The sequence below is a fragment of the Carassius carassius genome, chromosome 33, assembly GCF_963082965.1.
Source record: "Carassius carassius chromosome 33, fCarCar2.1, whole genome shotgun sequence".
Classification (NCBI taxonomy): domain Eukaryota; kingdom Metazoa; phylum Chordata; class Actinopteri; order Cypriniformes; family Cyprinidae; genus Carassius; species Carassius carassius.
The window spans coordinates 5,862,426-5,885,110 of NC_081787.1; the positions used below are offsets into that span (position 1 = coordinate 5,862,426).

Consider the following 22,685-nt stretch of genomic DNA (forward strand, 5'->3'; position numbering starts at 1 on the left):
TAATTATGCCATTGCCCATCATTACGATATGTTATTAATTATATATATATATATATATCTTGTCCCTGTCATTCTGCCATTCCCTGTCAGTCTGTATATAAATATACTTTTTTTAAAGATCTTCTCCACCACTACAATTTCCACACAATTCATTATTCAGAATGTTTCATTTGTTTTCCTCCTGCTCCCCATAATGCAGGTGGTTTTAAGATTTACCCTGCTTATGATATAGATACATATGCAGCCCACACTGTGTGCAAAACCAGACCCACACAAACATTTGACAGACAAACTAAAACACAACTGAGATTGTGCGAAAAACTCAAGGCTGGACCAAACCGACGTCCCGCCCACAGAAGTCGGATCTCTGCACCTGCCCCGCGCGCACAGCGGCCACTCACTGCGCAAAGCACTTCCCACAACAACACATAGCCTACCTGCTGCCTCATACCTGCTCCACATTTATTCATGTCAGAAAGCACCACCGGCCACTATGTGGACGAGGCATGAGAGCAGAAATTAAAGGAAGTCAGTTCTTTGCAGTGAAGTTTCTTGCCCATTGGATATGTCTGTATACATAACCTACAGGAGTCAAGTGATATTTAATATGCGCTCAGCATGGATCCACTACAAGTGACGTGCTCGCATGGATATTATTCGTCGTTATAATTGAACGATTGCTTCAACATATTAATTTAGATCAACTTTCCCTGACCGCTCCTGCTGGATTGGAGGTTTGTGGTGTCAGCTATGGGAGAGATCGCGACGTTTTTACAGAGCCTGGAGGGTTTCGGACAGGTCGGATCACAGTTCTTTCTACCACCTCTAGGAGAAAACCTCGGGCTGTTGAATGATCATTTAGTTCCAGCAGAGAGACTGTCACTGAGCACCTCCGCAGATCTAACGCACTTGAAAGGGATCCTGCGGAGAAGACAGTTGTACTGCAGGACTGGATTTCATCTCGAAATACTCCCGGATGGCAGCGTGCAGGGCACGAGAATGGACCACAGTCGTTTTGGTAATTTCCCACTTTCTTTTCAGCATGTTTCATTTGTTTAAACAGAAAGTGAATTATAACATGTAGGCTACCCACGTCGACTGTACATTTTTAAAATAAAAATAGTTCTCTCGTTTTTATAGTCCTTATAGGTCAACGTAAAGTTGTTCTGGTCACCTTTAAAGAACCCACAAATTCAGTACGTTGATGTGAACGAGGTAAAATGTAACAACAATAAAAATAAAAAAATAAAAAAATAAACAACAATCTCAAAAGCACTTTACAGTGAAGGAAAAAATTGTAATTTTCTGAATCTAATGGGCAAAAACTTCTAAATAGCTATTTATTTTAACTCTATAATAGTCTATGCAATATACAGATGTAGAATGCAATGCATTTCAACTTCCTCACAATATGTGATGAGGGTTTAGACTTCAAACATCTCCTGAACAATCGATTTATTCTTTTCCAGGTATTTTGGAATTCATAAGCCTTGCAGTTGGATTAATAAGCATCCGTGGAGTGGACAGTGGTCTCTACCTTGGGATGAACGACAAGGGAGAACTTTACGGCTCTGTAAGCAGAGTTCTGACTTTTTAAGATCTTTTTTTGATTCTGCATAATTGTTGTTCTTATTAAAGCCCAGTAGATGGCATATATGTTTTATCATTTTGACCACCTCTCTCTGTGTTATTAATTATTACATTAATTATATCACTAACATGTTTTTGTTCCTTAGGAGAAACTCACAGCAGAATGTGTCTTCCGTGAGCAGTTTGAGGAGAACTGGTACAACACATACTCTTCAAATCTCTATAAGCATGGGGAGAGAGGAGCACGATATTTTGTGGCTCTCAACAAGGACGGCACGCCACGTGATGGGACAAAATCTAGGAGACATCAAAAGTTCACTCATTTTCTTCCAAGACCAGTGGACCGTGAAAAAGTTCCAGAACTTTACAAAGAAGTGCTTGGAGTGCTGAGACCATCAGTCCCAGTTAAGAGCTGAGAGGGATGTCCATTTTTTCTCTACATGACGTGGAGATGCTAATGTTCGGCCACAGTGTCCAACCTGAGATCTGCTCTGGAAATGCACTGGCCAGTACTGATGGTGAAGAGAACAGTCTCCAAAGACTCCCTTCATGTGAAAGCCAAGCTGCATTTGGTGTCTTTGTTGCTGGTTGTAACAGACTACTAGCATAACATGTCCATGAAAACCAAAAACTGAGGTTTTGGAGGTTTTAAACATGGTTTTGCTTTGCTCTGGAAATATTCAATATGTGTTAAGAAGGACTTGAAGGAACAATACGTACATGATGCTCAGAGATGACAGAACTGGGACAGTGAAGAACAGGAGATGCCATCTCACATGATGTTATTTATACAGTTCTTGATACATATATTTATTGTATGTATTTATTTATTTGAAAATATAAATATATATTTTTACATCTAAAAGTAGATTTTTTTATTAGACCAAACAGTAGAAGATGCTTTGAAATAGTGGCAAAGCTGTTCTTTTTATGTGACGGAAGCTGTGCAAGTTAATTATTATCTCTGCTATGATATTAAGAAAGATTGTTATTTCCTATTGCAAATGTATGAAGAATGCCATGAGACCCTGTGATTTTAATAGATTTGTTTCAAGCAGGATTCCCCAGAATGGCATGCTGCACAGTACATTTCACAGGCCATTAAATCAAGTATTATAATTAAAAAGCTTGTTTTGTTTGATATGATATTAATTGTGAAATCTTCATTATCTGGAAAACATAAAAGATCTAATAGAGTTCTAACATGGCAACCGTAGATTCTGAAACTATAAATGATTTGTTGACCACCAAATATATATATATATCTATATAAATGAATTTGTTTTCTTTTTAATGGGACAGTTCACCCCAAAAATAAGAATTCTGTTATAATACCCTTACCCTTGTGTCATTTCAAGCTTGTATTTCTTACTTGTATCAAATTGTGAATAACTTTTTATTTTTGGCTGAACCATCCCTTTAAGTTTCTGTTTAGCTGAGACCCAGGGTTGTCCTGCACTCATCAGCATCAAAGTTCTTTTGCGAGACCTTCTCAGGTAACAGCTACACAATGACTGAATCTGAGTGAAATAAAAACTGACCTTTACTTTTGGGTCAAACCCAAATTTAGAGTAATCTCAGCTGATGCTTAGTAATGATGCCTGCTAAATATTTCAAACAAAGTTATAAAGAGAATACACTATACACTTTTCAGATACTGTTTTAACTCCTATCAATAAACTCCACTAGGTTTTGTGTTTTCTTTGACAGATAGTACCAGCATTTTCACATGAAACCAAGCAAGAAGATCTGGGGAAGATGATATGAAATTTAAACACCACAGGCTAAACCTTCCTGAATGTTGTTTAACGGCTGAATGAGACATTTCTACAACAATGACTAAAGAGGCACATCTGTGCCCAGTTTCTAAACAGATGAGATTTTATGTTGAAGCATGAAGATATAGTCTGTGATCCTGGTGAGCCAGGCTCTGTCTTAAGATGGGAGTGTACCTGTAACATTTTACCGGAGTTACAATGTGGGATTTTCCCCAACTTAAAACCATAGAGTGATTTTTAACAACATATAAATGAGAATGGAGGATGAGTGTGCATATATACAGTAAGCTTCGCTCCATTCAGAAATTAAAGATAAACCATTTAAAGATCACAAAATGTTCTGGTTTCTATCATATATAGATGACGTTTGTAAAATGTGGTTTAACAAATAAAAAGTCCACATTTCCCCAAGTTTCATGTAATTATTTGGTTTGTCTGGTGCAAATGTCACAATAGCTATTAGGTCATCGCTTTAATGGAAAAGAGTATGTCACAAAAAAACTCCCTGACACTCGAAGAACCAATATTTTTCCATCTATCTGAGCTGAAATAGATGCCTTTGTCTGTACTTCTAGCAGGTGGTCGGAGGCACTCTACAGGCAACACTTAAATCCTTCATCCATGCCCTCTCTCAGCCCTGCCTCATGCACTTAATGGATGCACCCTTATTTTCATCACCTTAGACGTGGCCTCTTCTCTCAAAGAAACCCTATCAGTGTGTGTGTGAGAGAGAGAGAGTGAGAGAAAGTGAGAGAGAGAGAGAGAGAGAGAGAGAGAGAGAGAGAGAGAGAGAGAGAGAGGAAGACGGAGAGTGGCATGGGTTCACAGACAGGTGTGTAAGTGAGGGATCTGTGTCTGCGGCCCAGTCAGACATTGCAGGTGTTCCCACAGCACATGTCAGCATGTCCCAGGTCTCTGATCTTCAAGGCCCAGCATTTGTAAGCTGTGAAAATGGGACTGGAGTTCAGTGAAACACGTGGAAATACAGCCTTGGTATCTTTGTAGTCTGTGTGGATTTCAATAGTGCATAATTCATATCTTTACAGACTGGGGGAAGTGGCAAAGTCTCACTTGGTGTTTTAAGCTGTTGTCTCGGGACAGATTTATGTTTGCACAATATTCTCAGCAACTGTTTATCTAGAGCCCTTTTGGGTAAATGACCTCTTTAAAGCCAAAGGATCTGTTGAATAATACACAATTTATTTATTCATTTATTTATTAAGGCTGCATTTATTTGATTAAAAATACAGTAAATGCTGTAAAATATTATTACAATTTAAACCATTTACTATTTTTAAATGTAATTTATTCCTATGATGGCAAAGCTAAATTACCAGTTATTTAAAATGTAATCGTTTTTCATGTGCACAAATACACACAGTTATTTAAAATTTAATAATGTTTCATGTGCACAAATACACAATGTTACATTGAAACTTTGGGTTACACTTTATTTTAAGGTTTTCCTTGTTACGGTGTTATCATCGATTAAAGTAATGAGTAATATACATGTACTTACAATATGGTTAGGGTTAGGATTAGGGTCAGGTTTATGGTTACTTGCATGTAATTATGCATCATTAATTGTTGTTATAATAGTAAGTACATGTAACGTGTAACAAGGAAACCTTAAAATAAAGTGGTACCAAACTTTCAATCTTAGTCTTTTCAAACATGATGCTAACTCTTTTCAATACAATGAAATAAAATGATAAGCGGCACTGTCGAAATTACAACATTAAAGTTTCATAAAAATTGACCATATGCTCTCCTTGATGTATTCACTCAGTTGTTAAAGAATGGTTATTTTTTCAAAGAAACATGTCTGAGGAGATAAGAAATGAATCAACAGTGAATCAGCTATATTCAAGGTTTCCTGAGGATTCTTCTGTGTAAGTGCAAAAGAGTTAATGACATCCTTTCACTCCTTTTTGGCACATCACCTTGCTGCATTTTGTACAGCATGTCTTACCACTCTAGTAGGTAATGAATATGTGATGTTTTTATATTGACTTTTGACATTCAAGCTGTCAACTGTAGTTAAATTTTTGTTCTGTTGTTTGCATCACTATGGAGACATCAGGAGCAACTCACACGATCCAACTAGTGGTTATGCATTTTAAGACTTTTAAACACCTCTTACAATGTTGCATGTTGTTTTCTACCATGTATTTAGGAACTGGCAATTTCTAACCATGTATTTTGCAAACAGATATACAATAGGCCTAATTCAGAGTGTGAAAATAATGTAAGATAAAACCAAATATTATAATGAGGAAAATAGCTCAGATCACTTTGAGCGACTTCGCAGTAGACTTCACATCTTCTGAAGGCTCCTCCCCACCCCCAGAATTTTTACAGAGACCATCTCACATCTGCTGAGCAAACTATTGCAATTCTCCCACAGGGGCCCAGATCTGGCCCTCTCCTTGGCCCATGTGTCCACATTATAAAGCCACAAATTAGCTCTTGACATTTGGGCACCATAATTGCTCCTCAGAAGCATGAGGCATCAATTAGGCTCCCAGCAGTGTGACAGCTTATCCCTAGGACATATCTGATCTGAGGACAGAAGCTACTCACGCCTGAAAATTGCAGCCCTCTGAAGAATTAGATATTGGTATATAGATACCAATAGATAGATAGATAGATAGATAGATAGATAGATAGATAGATAGATAGATAGATAGATAGATAGATAGATAGATAGATAGATAGATAGATAGATAGATAGATAGATAGATAGATAGATAGATAGATAGATAGATAGATAGATATTCTGTGACTTTTAAGAATCTGAATGGGAACTTCTTACCTTAACAAGATAAAAATATATTTTTTATAAAACAAATAATCATTTGCCATCATTTATTCATGTTCTATACAAATGTATATTTATTTTGACATCCAGATGAAAGGTTTTTTGGTGTCTGTTAGCATTTGAAATGGCATCATAAAAGTCTTTGATTCTCCACAGCAAGCTTTTCCCACAAAGCTCCCTTAACCCAAAGGTCAACACAAAGGTCGACTGGTTAATTTCCATACTTTCCACCCAAAACATACTTAAAGCACTCCGAGTAATTCAATCAGTGGCTAGAACATGCAATAACATCCTTGAGTGAAACAGAAAATCATTAGCGTTTGTTTTACATACTAATACAAAAATGACTGTGAGATTAACACTTTAGAAACCTGGGTTATTATTTGGGGAGGTCAATGAAAACTTATAATTGATAAGAAGAGAACAGCGTTTTAAAAATGTAAATTTCTTTGTGAAAACTTGTAAAGAGGGCAATGCAAAGCTTGCATATTCCGTGAAAGATATGTACATTGTACACTCGATGCTAGCAAGTGAAAGTGGAAATGTGCATTGTTGGCCATAAGTGAGGCGGAAAATTGCTAACCCATTTGTCATTGTGTTCCTTGATGTAGAGGTCAATCAGTGGATTCTTTCATGACATGCCTTGCAGAATTGAATGTTTTTCCAAGGCCTCACCCCTTCACACCTGGACTGCCAGGTAAAATAACAGAACAAGAAGAGCGCAAAATAGAGGAGGGTTTAGTAGAGGACTGCTTTGTAGGCCAAGGAAAACTGATAGGTGAGAGGAATTTGTCATGCTCTGTGTTCAGTTTGCAATGAATAGAGTGCATGGCAGAAGAAAACCTTTGGGATTTTGTCCCAAATCTTTTCATACCTTTTCCATTATGTACTGTTAGCATGCACACATTAAACGCTTTGGCCTTAAGCCCCATGGGTAATTTTCAAGCATTACTTGTACATCAGAAAACAATCAATGGGACTCTCTATCAGTTTGTGTGGTCCTCTATAAACTCATTACTCGATGAGGATGTTTAGAGATTACTTTGTTTTCCTGGCTGGGCATTAAAGCAGTTCATTCATCATGTGTTTTGTGCCGTACATTCCTGATTAACTTTCATTTAGTTCCTGCTAGAGTTCCTTTGCATTCAAGGGAAAGAGGAGATTTCGGTTTACATGACAAATTGTACGTTGTCTAAATGCAAAAAAATCTTTGATTCCTCTTAATAACCCCATCAGAACCTATTGATGTCTCTTGAGGAGAAATTATTTCTGATTGTCAAGCTTCCCTGGATTCCAGTTGCCTAAATCCAATGGTCTCCTCACTTATTGGGACAGTGGTTGATTTTGTTGTTTGGTGAGAAGGCATTCACTCCTTCTAACACTTATTCTCTTACTATTCTAAGAAGAAGAAAAAAAAATTCTGTAGTACAATGAATTTCAAAGGAGATAGTGTAACAGAAAATGTATTTAATTTTAAGATACATTTTACTTATTTACTTAAGGGAAATTTATTAATTTAAAATATTAATTAATTTAATTTATAAAAAGTCATACATATTTGATGTTAAACTTTCATATGAATACATAAACACACACAATAAAAATTCTCACGCTTTTGTTATGACTGTTATCTATTGTTATGACTCATGTTCAATTTAATGAAACCAAAACACCATATGCTATGTTGCTGTCTTTTTCATCTACATCATCATCAGCTGTAGAGGTACCTGAAATTCAGAGGATGTTTTTACTTGGTGAAATCCCATGTGTAGAGTCTTGGTTTCTTTGACATGGCCTGCAGTGATCATATATCAAGAGATCAAAGCATCAATATCAAAAAGAGTGGCCACCTGTCAATGCGAACATATGCAATTAAAACGCTTCCATCAAGACACTTTTTAAATCATAGGGCTGAGCACTACAGGTTCTGACAAGACATCAGTTGTGTATAAAAACACTTTCAGAGACACTGAAGGGTTCAGGGGTTAAATTATCATATCCTGATGATATTGTCACTTTTTAGTTCTTGAAATAAAATGGTAGGTTGGTGTCTCACTGAATATTTTACTAAAGATTTTGTATAATATTTGTTAATTAATTAATTAATTAATTAATCAGACAGAAAAAGCCATTTGCAAGCCAAAAAAGCCATTTGGTGCTAGTAGTACCAAAATCAAGGATTCAGATTCCAGTTGCTTGGATAAAAGTGCCTGACAAAGAAGTGCAAATGCATGTAAATGCGGTGATTGCTTATAAAAGTACAAAAGTGTGAGATGACACTGAGCTGTAGTTCAAAATAAAAGTAGATTGGTTTTTAACCAATGAAGAAACAACACTCATTTCAAAGTGTCAGAGAAAATACCAGCATCCCTCACCTCTCCTACAAAGATCTCAGAGTAAGAAAATATATAGGACCTAATAGTCCAGAACATAATTCAACTGTGGATAGTGACCTGCAGAAGTGTAAGATGTACCTGATGTTGTGAGGGACTTCAAAAACACACTTCACAGTCATTTGGAGGCCTTCAGAGGAGAGGAAATCCCCTCACTGTGAAATTCTTTCACCTTGATCACAAGTTTTGGAGAGAAAAGTAAGAGTGTTTGAAGAACTCTGGATCAAACATGTTGCATTTAAGCAAAAATTTGTGCAATCAAACTATACTGCAAGGAAGATGCAGACCAATTTGCTGTACAGCTCTCAGGCCTGTACATTTCATTGGAATGACTAAGATTGACATAACATTGACACTGACTAGCTTGAGATCAAATGTGCACAGGCAGGTTATCAAATGAGCTCTTTTACATGTGCTTTGTATGTAGTTCATAACACATTAAAAGCTCTTAAAGAGCCCAGAAGACCACATGCATACTTAAGAAGAAATAAGATTTAACATTGGATAAAAAACATGTATAAAAGTTTTTTCCAATGAGAAAGAAAAGGGTTAAAGGTGAAATTCATTCATTCATGATAACAGCAATCAGTAGTGTGGCAATTTAAAGCATTAAACAAAATCCAAAGCTGTCTCAGAAAACTCAATAAATAAAACCAACAGGATCCGCGGTTGTCGGTTTCTTGAGGATGGATTTTTTCGGGCCTTATCAGAGAGCTCAAGTACAGAAATTAATCAGAGGAGTACAAAGGAGGCCTTTATTTTGGTGAAACCTCTATGTTCTCCGATATCAAAGGCAATACAAGCTACCACAACAAGATGCTGCACACGGTGATAAGATGTATACCATCTGACATGCAGAAAAATTTCTGGAGGGAACCTGGTGAATTAGAAATGTGAGATTCTGATACAGAAAGGTCACTCAATAGGTATAGTTCAGGTCAGATCTCTAAATGGACTTTACCTTAGAAATCTCTTATGTTCACCAAGACCATTGATAAAAAAAAACAGTAATATTGTGAAAGAGTATTACAATCCAGCATGTTTTCCATTTTTATATATTTTTCAAAAGCAATTTATTCCTGTGATTCAAAGCTGTATTTTCAGCATCCTAACTCCAGTCTTTAGTGTCACATGATCCTTCAGAAACCATTCTAATATGCTGATTTGCTGCTCAAGAAACATTTCTCATTTTCTATAGTATATAATCTATATATAGATTCTCAGTAGAATGGAAAGTTCAAAATAACAGCATTAAATATATATATATATATATATATATATATATATATATATATATATAGATATATATATATATATATATATATATATATATATATATAGATATATATATATATATATATATATATATATATATATATATATATATATATATATATATATATATATAGATATATATATATCTATATCTATATCTATATATATATATATATATATATATATATATATATATATATATATATATATATATGGACTTTACCTTAGAAATCTCTTATGTTCACCAAGACCATTGATAAAAAAAACAGTAATATTGTGAAAGAGTATTACAATCCAGCATGTTTTCCATTTTTATATATTTTTCAAAAGCAATTTATTCCTGTGATTCAAAGCTGTATTTTCAGCATCCTAACTCCAGTCTTTAGTGTCACATGATCCTTCAGAAACCATTCTAATATGCTGATTTGCTGCTCAAGAAACATTTCTCATTTTCTATAGTATATAATCTATATATAGATTCTCAGTAGAATGGAAAGTTCAAAATAACAGCATTAAATATATATATATATATATATATATATATATATATATATATATATATATATATATATATATATATATATATATATATATAGATATAGATATATATATATAGATATATATATATATATATATATATATATATATATATATATATATATATATATATATATAGATATATATATATATATATATATATATATATCTATATATATATATATATATATATATATATATATATATATATATATATATATTTAATGCTGTTATTTTGAACTTTCCATCCTGGAGTTAGGATGCTGAAAATACAGCTTTGAATCACAGGAATAAATTGCTTTTAAAAAAATATATAAAAATGGAAAACATGCTGGATTGTAATACTCTTTCACAATATTACTGTTTTTTTTTTATCAATGGTCTTGGTGAACATAAGAGATTTAAAAACACTGAAAAATCTTACAAGCCCCAATCTGTACAGTAGTGTTTATAATGTGGTACACACGTGTCGACTCTAATTAGCATTTTTCTATATTTTAGATACTAAAACTGAAGGCTATAAGTAAAAAAAAATAGGTAAAGATTATTACACAGGAATTTAAAAAAAGATTATTTGGATTTGTTATGTTTTTCTTTCTTTGAACTTAATTGTTTTAATTGAGGGTTAAAATGTTATTTCTTAGAAATGCTTGGAAAAACTTCCTGTCATCTGAATTGAAGTTTTGCTCCTGAGACCAGTCTGACCCCGGCTGCAATTATCTGGACGGAAATCTGTAGGCAGACAGGTATAGATGGAGTTCTCATCAACATATAGCGCTATGGTCTCGAGTAATAGATAAGCATTAAAATGACATTATCTTCCTTCCAATAGAGAATTTAAATCAAATGTCTTTATACTGGTTAAGTTTCAGTTAATATTTTAATTGCCTTCCTAAATAGATCCAAAGGAGATATCGTGATCAATTAAATACAAATGAGCAGCTGAAGAATGCTTGTGCCAGCGTTTCCTTACACAGCAGGGCTCAGAATGACCCAGTGCTTAAGATGTCAATTATCCCACAGTAATGTATGCACACCCCCCTCTGCCCTCTGCCCTCTGCCCTGCCATTCCCTTTCAAAAAAAAACAAACAAGGAAAATGATTAATTCAGGCTTTCTTTCATATACAATATTTTATATAATATTCATTCACATTTATTATAGCTCTAGAAAGTATTAAAATCAGTGCAGATGTGAGGAAGTGTGTAAAAATGGAATTGTCTTTATTGCAGGCATTATCCCACTGTCGCCAACTGGGTATCTGCAATACAATTATTTTAGCATGACAGACAGAATGGTCTTACATGGTTACTTCAAATGTTACACCAGATTTTGCACATCATTTTGTGTAGAACCAACAAAATAAATAAAATATGATTTTATTTCTGCAGTAGTCTCAAGAGATTCCTTCATGGGATACCATAAATAGCAAACATGTTTTATTGAGAGAAAAAAAAACTTTTATTTGTTAAAAAAGCAGCTAGACATTGCAAACATCTACATGAAAGTTCTATCTCACAGCCAATAATTCCAGAAACTATATGGCTCTGACTTCACATGGCCCACTCTAACACAAAAAAACAGTGACAGCTATTCAGCTTTATTCCAAGCTTGCTACAGATGTGTAAGAATCAGCAGATCAAAGTAGCTCTGTGTGCACATTAAGGCTTTTCAGAGGTTTTGAAGAGCTGAAGCACTGCTTATTCTGACATTCCCCCTGTCACCATCAAACAAAAGCATCTCTCTCCCTTGTGAAAGGGGTGTGAGCTCCAAGATGAGCTTCAGCGATGGTGACCAATCACAACAGTGTGCACAATCCATTGCCTTGAGGCGAGAAACAGTAAGGTTTATGTTGTCACTTTCAAGACATCATATGTTTTTTTTTTTTTCAGCATTTCTGCTTACGATCTTTAGCGCTTGTCCAAAAAGAAAAGAGTGAGAATTTTTGATTTGCTGTAAATGTTCACCAGTGATCATGGGAATACATTCCTTACCAGTATTAGTCATGTATGTGCAGTTCCGTGTTTATGGTGACCATGAAGCATTTACAAGAAAAACAAGCATGGAATTAAACATGTAGGGATGTCTTGCTCTGAAATCCCACTCTGTCAACAAGAAATAGTTATGCCATGTTCAAGAGCAGATATAGTGTTCCTCGCTGCTGTCTGCTGCGTGTGTGCACCTGAGAGCTGAATAATGTCTAAATTACAACTGGAACAAAAGATTCTTTTATGAAGGGAGCACTGGGCAGAGATGACAACTATAATATTGGCCTTGGTACATACAGGTAACATTCTAGGTAAGAGGAAATAGCCTTTTTAAGCTTGACATTGACATGCAGAACTGATAACATAGGGTTAGTGTGTGCTGTGGGATATATGGGGGAAACATTAGATGGCAATAATGCTATGTTATGCAGCGTAGATAAGAAGAAGAATAGCAAACATCTTATTTTGTCAAAGTGTGCACACCAATTGGTTGCTTTAACCTTTAATGACCTATATAAAACTATATAAAGTGTTTACAGTGAATTAATCCATTGAATCGCTACTGAATTTCAATAAGTGTGCTATCTGCTATATTGTTTGTGTGCATCACTTTATTGTTTTTTTTTTATTGAATATGTACTTTTATATTTTAATACAGGGAAAAACCATTGGGGATTTAATACAATGTTGACAGAGTCAAGACCGAATCCACATGCTCTCAAATCCAAGACCAGCAAAATATGGTCCTTGACTCTGACTTGTATGTGAGGCAGATTTCAAGACCATATTTTTATGATCTTGGTTTTGTCATGGATTTGGGAGCATGCGTACTCTGTCTTGACTTTGACCCAAATGAGCCGGTTTCGACTACAACACTGCACTTGCAACAAAGAAACACTGTGAGTTAAAATTGAAAATTTCCCAATCAAATAAGGTAATCTGTGACACTGATCATGTGACTTTGTATGAGTCCCTTCATGCCATGTTTTGTCATTAAAGCAAAAACAAACAAACAAAATCCATATATATTCCATATATCACAATTTAATATAACAGTTTTCTATCTGAACATATTTTAAAATTTAATCCTGTGATGATAAAGCTGAATTTTCAGCATCATAACTCCAGTCTTCAGTGTCACATCATCCTTCTAAAATGCTGATTTGCTGCTCAAGAAACATTTATTCTTATTATTAATGTTTAAAAAACAGTTGTGCTTACTATTTTTGAGGAAACCAAGACACATTTTTCTGGATTCTTTGATGAATAGAAAGTTCAAAGAACAGAATTTATGTGAAACAGAAATCTTTTCTATCAAAGCATGTCTTTACTGCCACTTTTGAAGTATTTATTTCTTTTTTTCTTTCTTTTTTTTTCTTAAAGCCATGAGTTGGGATTAGAAATGCTCACGGAGGAGAAACTTCAAAGAGACAGAAGCTCCGGAGCTCTGTCGCCTGCCTGTCAACCCATGCTCCATCTCTGCCAAATCCAAGCCCTTTCAGCTGCCCCCTGCTGCCATCATCATGGTGCAGTGGGAAAAAAATAACACAAAAAACTGATGACAAGCTCCTTTCATGACACTTATCATTGCATTCTATCTGAAATCTAGATGAGCCAGACAAAGCACCACCAGTCCCTATACCACAGATCAGAGAGTAATCACTCTCAGCATAAGGAGTTAGGCTCATATCACACTACCTTTATTCCTGTATATGAAGACCTCTGCCTGGTGGTCTACACCATGATGATGCTTGCCTTTATCGCAAAGTGATATCTTGCTGTTTTAACGTTGGTTTAACAAATAAAGAAGAACAAAGTCTTGCCACAGATCCTCAGAGACACATACTAGCACGCTACTCTTACATCACAGATGGATACATTGTGGTGTTGGTTTCAAGATAGGACAAATAAAGGCCCATGTTTCGTCAGCACATACAATGTTACAGAAATGCAGACCACAGTAAGAACAACTGAGCGACTAGCGTGTGCTTTTATTGTGCATTGACATGAAATGAAATTTCATAATTTTTTTTATTCCAGTGAATGACATACGAATGATGCCAAGATTAAAGTTTCTGCACCAGTCATGTCGAAACAGCCATTATTTCAGCTGACATACCAGCACATGGAAAACTTCCCACAAAGCTTTTCTTTAGTGTAACATCTCAACCTCAAACATCAAAAGAGACAGGACTGCAAAAACAGCAGGCATGAGCCGTCTAAAAAGACGAGCGAAGCTCCATTCATGCTTATAAGACCCAGCCGCACCTTCAGTCTCTTGACTAGCAATGAGTTTGTTCCATCTGGACCACCTGGAGGATGATTTTATATTGTTAAACAGGCTTTGAGATCTTTGTGGCTCTCACACTTACGGACAAGTATCCGTCTCTGCAAAGCCTTCTCTGAAGCACAGTCATCCTGCATTGACCAGTGATCTCGGTGGGCTGTTAGAAGATGTGTATCGTAAACACAGAGGGCAAGATGAAGGTGACTGGGGTTTAGGTGGATCACAAAGCCCCCCTGTGCGTTTAAAAGCCCCTTTTGGAAGGTGCTTTCCTGTCAGTTTTAATGTGGATCTGCCTGGAGGTGCTGTTTCAAGTTCATATGAAAAGCTCTCTTCAAATGGAGTGCAGGGAGAAAAAAAAACTTTGCGTTCTAAAGACATGACAATGTCTGAGATAGAAATAAATAACTCAAATATTACTGTTTATTAATTACTGTTATTATTTTATATGTGTATAAAAAAGTAAACTAAGTAAACAAATAAACTAAATAAAAAAGTATGTCCTCTTACCTAATTATTTGTTTTTTTCTAAGAATTATCTCACATTGTCTGATACAAATGCCATGTTTTTTAAGATCAAAAGTAAATATATAGAGAGAGATTTTCCCATCTTTTTTCTTTCTTAAAATGTATACTTAATCAATATGAAGTGAATATACATATACACCCAAAAAAGAAAATTATTTTATTATTTGCTTACCCTCATTCCAAAACTGTAAAGTACATTACTTTTTTGTGGAGCATAAAAAACAATTTCAGTGTTTTTTGTCCATACACTGAAATGTACTAATATTCTTCAAAATATGCTCTTTTGTGTTTCACAGAAGAAAGAAATTCATACAGGTTTGTAATAACTTGAAGGTGAGTAAATGATTACAATATTTTAATTTTTTGGTGGACTGTCCCTTTAATATTCATAAAAACCCCTACATGCCTCTACCATTTCCATATAGCAGCTGAATCTCTGAGCAAACATGTTAAGCTGTAATGTGGTTAGGATGAGCTTCATACACTTACAATACAATAGAAGGCATTTGTATTTGGCCCAAAGCCAGTCTGTACTTTCCAAATGTAACTATGGCACTTTCCCAATTGGATCCACTAATGCTGCTTTGGGAAACCCCTCATCCAGGCCAAAGGTAGTTTTCTCAAAGTATGACATTGCACTGCTGCAGCATAGATGCCAACTAAATGTTTTAAATACTAGTTTCTACTCACATTTTCCGTGAATGACAAACATAAGTTTGTGCAAAGCATAATGATAATGTGATCTAAATGTTTAAACAGCAACAAAGGTTGTTACAAATTTTAAATTTTAACATTTCCTGTTGGAACACTGAGTACAAGATCAAACAAATTTGCATGACTAGAAAAACAATAGCATATTTAAATCCCAAGTTTTCTTTTTTAAATCAATTAATTTATCTGTTCTTTTCAGGCCTGTTTTAAATTGCTAAATTAATATTAATTTAGATATTTTTTGGAGTGCATGAAGTAAAAAATGTCAGGGTGATACAAGTGTCATATTAATATATATTTCAAAGACTTGTGCATGATGACTAGAAAAACAGTAGCATATGTAAATGTTTTCTTAGGACAAAACTAATTTTATATTCATTCATCTTTTTCACATCACATTGCTTTTCAGGCCTGATCAAAACCATCTTTCTTAGTATTTTTAGCCAAAATACAAATCACACCCTATTTTTAACTGCCGCCAGCTTTTTACTGTGCTGACCTTTGAACTGTTAAATTGTTCCTCGTTTTTAAAAAGGGTGTTAGAGGTGGTAGAAGAGTGCGACCTTTCTTTTTGAGCTGAAGTACATCCTGATGGATTACAAGAACTCCAGAGCAGAAGTTGCTACCCAGCATGGCTTTAGGCTACCTGGGTCACGGCCCACCCACTGCAGGGGGTCCTAGGTCAGAGGAGCCAGCAGGGAGCCCTGCTCTCAGACACCAGAGAGACTCCTCAGTTAACACACAACCTCAGGGCACGACAAACTCCACGTCTACCACAACCTCTGCTCATGCCAAATCCTTTAACAATGCAGCTTGAAGTGATAAACATGGAAAGAGCTTCATATTTGTGAGTTCATCGCTCAAAGTGGACACAATTGCACATTGTTAGTTTCAAAAGAGCTATTCATACAGTACGAAGGACTAATTGTGCAGAACATTGTGAAAGAGTTTATTTTTTACGCATTCAGAGGCAAATTATACAACAATTGACTTTCCAAATTAATAGAGCGTTTGTATGGCTCCCCAATGAAAGACATTATTCAGCAGAAAGAAAATGTCAAATAGTGTCTCAGCAGCACAATTGCTAGTCTCCAAAGCTATTGTTACCACGTTTTTGTTTTGACTCTCTGGGAATAGAGGAGTATATCACATCTATTTACTCTCTGTTACAGAACTGGGCGGTGCTCTCCACTACAGTGGCTTATAAAAACAGTTTTTGCCCACAGAACAGCTATTAAGGACTTGGGATCTGTGATAAGGACAATATTCAGCAAGACTTCCTGGCTGACATATGATAATGAACAATGGCTAAAGAGGCCTCTGTTGCACAGAATCGGCCCTGGAGTATAAGTTCTTAGGAGGCTGCAAGTGACCTTGAGCTTTCTAAAAGGCATAAATATAAACCACAAACCATTATTTAAAGTGTGAGATGCTGTAACAGAGCAATATCTGGTGTGATCACTGCTGCAGTAGTTTTGGTCTCCACACCCTGTCAGATACTTAGCTTTGTGGTGATGCATGGGCAGTGGCCCTGCTCCGAAGACTGCCGTGTCCATCACTGCCACCTGGAAGCGTGTCCAGCTGTCCTGTCACTCTGTCAGCAATGCTGCCTCTCATGGCCCGAGATAAAACGCTCCGGATGGGGCCTCTAGCAGAAGTGGCTCACTCGCCTTTTAGGACTTATGTCAAAAATGTTTCAGCCCAGGTAATTTGGTACAGTCAGTGCTCCTTTCTCTGTTAACTTCAAAAGCTCTTGTGACGGGAAAAAGACAAATGAAAGAAGGGAAAATGGTGTTTAGTTGTGAGTAGCGAAAGATTGAATTCTTGAGGACTGGGATGGACTCATGTAGTGTGTTTTTCTCAAGGTATACCAAACTAAATCTCAATGATGTCCTTACGACCAGTTCTACTTTTGTTCTCTCAATAATTTATTCAAACATATATTAAAATATTATTTATGCATACAATGGGAGGGGGTTATCATAATGAAGATAAAATGTTTCAATAAAAAAGAAAACATTACTATGGTTTGTATAATCGTCTATTATTATTTCCCAAAAGTCATGTGGTACAACCAACATGCAGAAAAAAAAATGATATCATAGTGAGGATCCCTGCAGACCCTCATGACTGTGTGTCAAGGTGAATGAGTCTATTAAAATATCAGATAATTAACCCTTTTTTGGTAATGTTCCTCCAACTTAATAAAATGGCATGCATTATAACACCACACAAACATAATGATATTTATCACTTATGGAATTCATTAATATAATTTATTATTATTATTATTATATTATTTTTATTATTTTTGAGAAATATTGTTTAGAATGTGTACAGAATTTGTGAAGAATTTACAACATTTATCATGGACACTCTTATAAGTCACTGACCCAAAAATAACTGGACAAATTACAACATTTTAATGCCTTGCTTAAGATCTTACTATAAGAGCCCAGCAAACAAAAATATGTTTAAAGAAAATTAAGTTCTAAAAACATTATTTCTGAATGTTCTCTGAACATTCAAAAATGTCTAGTTTTCACATTCCATTTTATAATTTATCAAACATTATGGGAATGTTACTTTTGAATGTTCTCTAAACATTCTGAAACAAAAACATTTCAGACAAACAATTAGCAATGTGTTTTTGTGCTAAAGTTTTGAATGATGAATGTTCTCTGTAGATTGGGAGAGTCTTCAATGTTCAGCTCCACAGTTTCTTTATATAATGTTTTTGCAATCATAAGTATATCAACATTACTGTGTTTAAACCTCTTCTACTAAAACTATCTGTCTGTAAAGGTTTTAAATAGACAGAGGGCAATGAAGACATATACATACATCCTCCCATAACAATTGTATATGTGTGTGTGTGTGTGTGTGTGTGTGTGTGTGTGTGTGTGTGTGTGTGTGTGTGTGTGTGTGTGTGTGTGTGTGTGTGTGTCTTAATTATTTAGTCAACAAAATGTTTTAGACACAATTCCCTGTGGCTCTGACATAATCTAACAAAAGGTTTTTCAGAATCTATGGAATGAGGAAATGAAATAGACCCACATTAACCAGATCTGTCAACATTACAAGGAAGCTGGAATCATTAATGAAGACTCATTGACCTTACAGCTAAACATTAAGATTGAACATGCAGACATAAGGTTTGAGAATGAAATAATCTCTTTTTCTGAATTAGAACAGTTAATTTTGACTAAAATAACATTCATGGGACATCACTTAATGGATATCCATAACACAAAGTCTTACACAGAGAGATTCTGCACTAAATGGGATCCATTTTCAATGAAACCACAACATTTGTGCATGTGCGTGCTGGTGAGAGGGCCTGTGCTATAAAGGACGGGGCATGTACAAGTGTGTGCACGTGTGATGAAAGTGTTTGACAGCAGCCCTGCCTCGACAAATTGCTTTTGAGATGTGCCAGCACAAATGTATTTAACTCAGAGTCCAATAAACCGTGGCAGGAGCAGTGACATCTCTGTGCTGGATCTTTGTCAATGTTTTCTTTAAGTCTCTCCCTCCCCGTTTAATACCAGATCAGGAATGCATGAGTTGAATTCACTATTAACAAGACTAAGACTACACAGGTAACAGGATCAGCTCTAATCAGTGTGGCCTGAGAAAGCTTGTGTGGGGAAATAAGGCTTTTGTCCTGCATTTTCAGAGGTGATTTCTACCCCACCACATTCAATTATGATTACTGAGGCAGCATTCCTCCGTCCAGGCAGAGTGTCCTCTTTAATTTGCGCTTCATTCCTTTATTGCCGGTCATAGCAAAACCTGCAGAAAGACACCAAATGTGCTCTTTTACCTCACAATGAACAATGGCCATCTCATAAGTAATGGCACTGGTACAGAGAGAATCTTCTGAATGTGAAGATGGCAGGAGGAGGAGAGAGGGGGAAAATAACCATTATCCAAAGACATGTTCTATCTTGTAAGAAGCCCTGTTTTCTCCAGCCAAATCCCCCACTGCCTTGCTCAGAAAATATTCAGGCTTTCTAATAGAGATGTGAATGGCAGATAGGGAAGACGTTATGGAATTATATCCAAGACTGAAGGAGTGAGAGAAAAATTCTGACATTTAAGAGAGAGAAAAGTAATGCATCCTCTGCTTTCCGCTCAAGAAAACAAGTAACAGCACCAGGCTCTCTGTACCTCCAAGCCAGAGCCGGACTGAACCTGTTAATACTATCTTGTGTTGCCCTCTACTGACCAATAGGCTGAATCAGTGCAAATCTTTGGAGAAAATAATACACTTAGCTTTCCAATGTAAAACCACCTCATATATTTGTCAATACTGGGTTGAACAAGGCTTATAAATCATGTTCATGTTCAATTCAACATGTACGCTTATATATATATATATAAGCGTACATGTTGAATTGAACATGAAAGTTCAGGAAATTTAACCCAATTAATATATATAAATATATATATTATATATATATATATATATAAAATATACTCATATTGAAATGAGTTATCACAATATCCTGTTTGTGGATTACAATGTAATTCAAAAAGGCACTGTAGTCTAATGACATTAATTATTTAAAAACAATCAATTAATTGTAACCATTAAATCACAGAAACCATTTTAAAATTTTGGCTGACTTATTAATAATGCTGTATTTTTGGTCATACTGAAAATAGTTATACATGCTTGCAAAAATTATTTTAAAAGGTTTAGGCCGACTGCAATCATAAATACCACAAGATGGCAGTAAAGTACTTAAAATTGCAATAAGTGTTTGTGGAGGAAAAGGCACACAAATATTGACAATTTTATTTTTATTTTATGATAATGAAACAATGTAATATTGGTCTATTACAATACCACTTATAAAGCTTTGTGTATTCAGACTGATTGAAATTTTAAATCTTCAGCTAAGCCAAGACAATATGGTTTTCCACCATTGGGATGAATAGTTCAAATTATATTTTTAACAATGTTCGGTGCCCAAGTAAAAGGAATCACACCATGGTAAGAGTTCAGCTCCATGGTCTCCATATGGTCTGGGTTGGAAGAGAAAAGCGTTCTGGTCTTAGAGCCAGTATGGGAGACTGTAGTGGGGTAAAATCTCTAGCCAAGTTAGGCAGAATGGGCTGATGCTCAATAACAGGCCTATGGAGTGAAAATGGTGTTATAAGAGAAAACACTGAATCAAGAGGAGCAGGTAGGAGACAAGGCCCGGAAAGATATGGAGGCGAGAGAGAGGAGGATAAGCTTGTAAAAGTGGGAGATGATGGCAGGGAACTACATTCCGATGATAATGAACAAGGGGGAGAAGTAGATTGACGCAAAAGTTTAGAGCCATACAAAGATGATTCAGGGTGTAAGAGAAGTTCCTGGTGGTAGTGCTGGTCTGATGGTGATAGAAGGGAGTCTGTCTGGGCCACTGGTTCACTTACTGCTTTGGAAACAGCAGTTAGACTGACCCTGAGTTTCAGAACCTCTTTCTTTTTAAGAACCTCTTTCTGCTCAAATGATTTAAACCTCCCATAGAAGTCTGATACACAGAGGTCACTGGTGGGGCCTACAGAAGCAGACACAAAAGACTGGTTCTGAGTGGCATTGGAATCCATTTGATTAGATTTCACTGCAGAAAGAGAGAAAAACATTAGACATATTACTACAACAAACAACTGCTATTAAATTCAAATGGGTGAAGTAAAAAGAAAAATCTGTATAAAACCAACCCTCGGTTTTTCTTGTGGTCTTTTTGATGTATTGAACCGCAAGGTCTAAAATCTCTGCTTTTTCCAGTTTAGGATTTTGTAAATGCTGTGGTAGGAGAGAGGCATTATAGGCGTTTGTCAAGGAAATATTGTAGAAATAATGTGAAGCAATGCATCATAAATCGGGGGCAGGCACTCACTGTGTCTGCAGTGTTCTTGAAAAGCAGATCTCTTAATGCTTCTAGGTTATGGTTGATTCGATCCCTTCTCTTCTTCTCTATTACAGGCTTTAACTTTTCAATTTAAACAAAATTGAAACATGAAAATTGTTAGTAATTTTATTTCCAATGCTATCATTAAACAACGTTCAAAATTAAAAAATGAACATGTTCAGGTCCAAATATTTGTGAATAATTGTTTGCAGCTGGGTTCATAGAACTTACTCTTTTGATGTCTCCTGTCTTCGTCATGTTTAGAGAGTTCGCTCTTCACACTAACTCGAAGATGTGGGGAACTGCTGCATTTGAGCCAAAGGGGAATTTTAAGCCTCTGGTGTTTCATTTGATTGGCGGAGAGGTGGCAGCAGTGACGAAATTCACCTTGAATTTTCCACCCATCATTTTATGAACTTTAACTAAACAACCAGAAAACAAACGTGTTATGACGTCTAATGACAAGCAAAACTACAGTGACTATTTTTTTTTAATATAGTATTTAAAAAATCAATTAATAAACAGACTGAAGCTGTATTTTATACATATCTAGAAACATTTGATGGCGCAATTGGTTGTGAAAAAAAAAAGTTTGCCATATTTGATTGTGTGCTGCAAAATGCAAATATCAGCAAATAGTTTTGAATAAACAGCTGCTTGATGTGAACTAAACACGTGGGCAAATGCATCTGTCCTGACATTTTGGTGATTAAAGTAGCATAACAACAGTTTTGTCTGTAGGGGTACACTGAAATTGAAAACTTAAAGTAAAATAAAAGTGGTAACCTGCATTCGTATAAAAAAAACGCACTTTACATTAATACCGATTAAGAACTGACCTGAACCTCTGAATATTTATTGTGAATAATAAT

General features: G+C 35.6%; 2 protein-coding genes across 2 annotated transcripts; one reads left to right on the forward strand and one right to left on the reverse strand.

Moving 5' to 3' along the window:
* The first annotated feature begins 413 nt into the window (after positions 1–413).
* Positions 414–2,744, forward strand: LOC132114204 (fibroblast growth factor 20-like). The gene is made up of 3 exons (XM_059522318.1): positions 414–1,018; positions 1,470–1,573; positions 1,737–2,744. Exons 1-3 carry the CDS (start codon positions 751–753, stop codon positions 2,004–2,006), a joined length of 642 nt encoding a protein of 213 aa, XP_059378301.1. The 5' UTR covers positions 414–750; the 3' UTR covers positions 2,007–2,744.
* Positions 2,745–20,884: 18,140 nt separating this feature from the next.
* Positions 20,885–22,071, reverse strand: LOC132114113 (transcription factor HES-2-like). The gene is made up of 4 exons (XM_059522249.1): positions 22,045–22,071; positions 21,802–21,894; positions 21,623–21,707; positions 20,885–21,522 (listed from the first exon to the last, which is right to left on the reverse strand). The coding sequence occupies exons 1-4, from the start codon at positions 22,069–22,071 to the stop codon at positions 20,915–20,917; spliced, it is 813 nt and encodes a 270-aa protein (XP_059378232.1). The 3' UTR covers positions 20,885–20,914.
* Between the last annotated feature and the right edge of the window lie 614 nt (positions 22,072–22,685).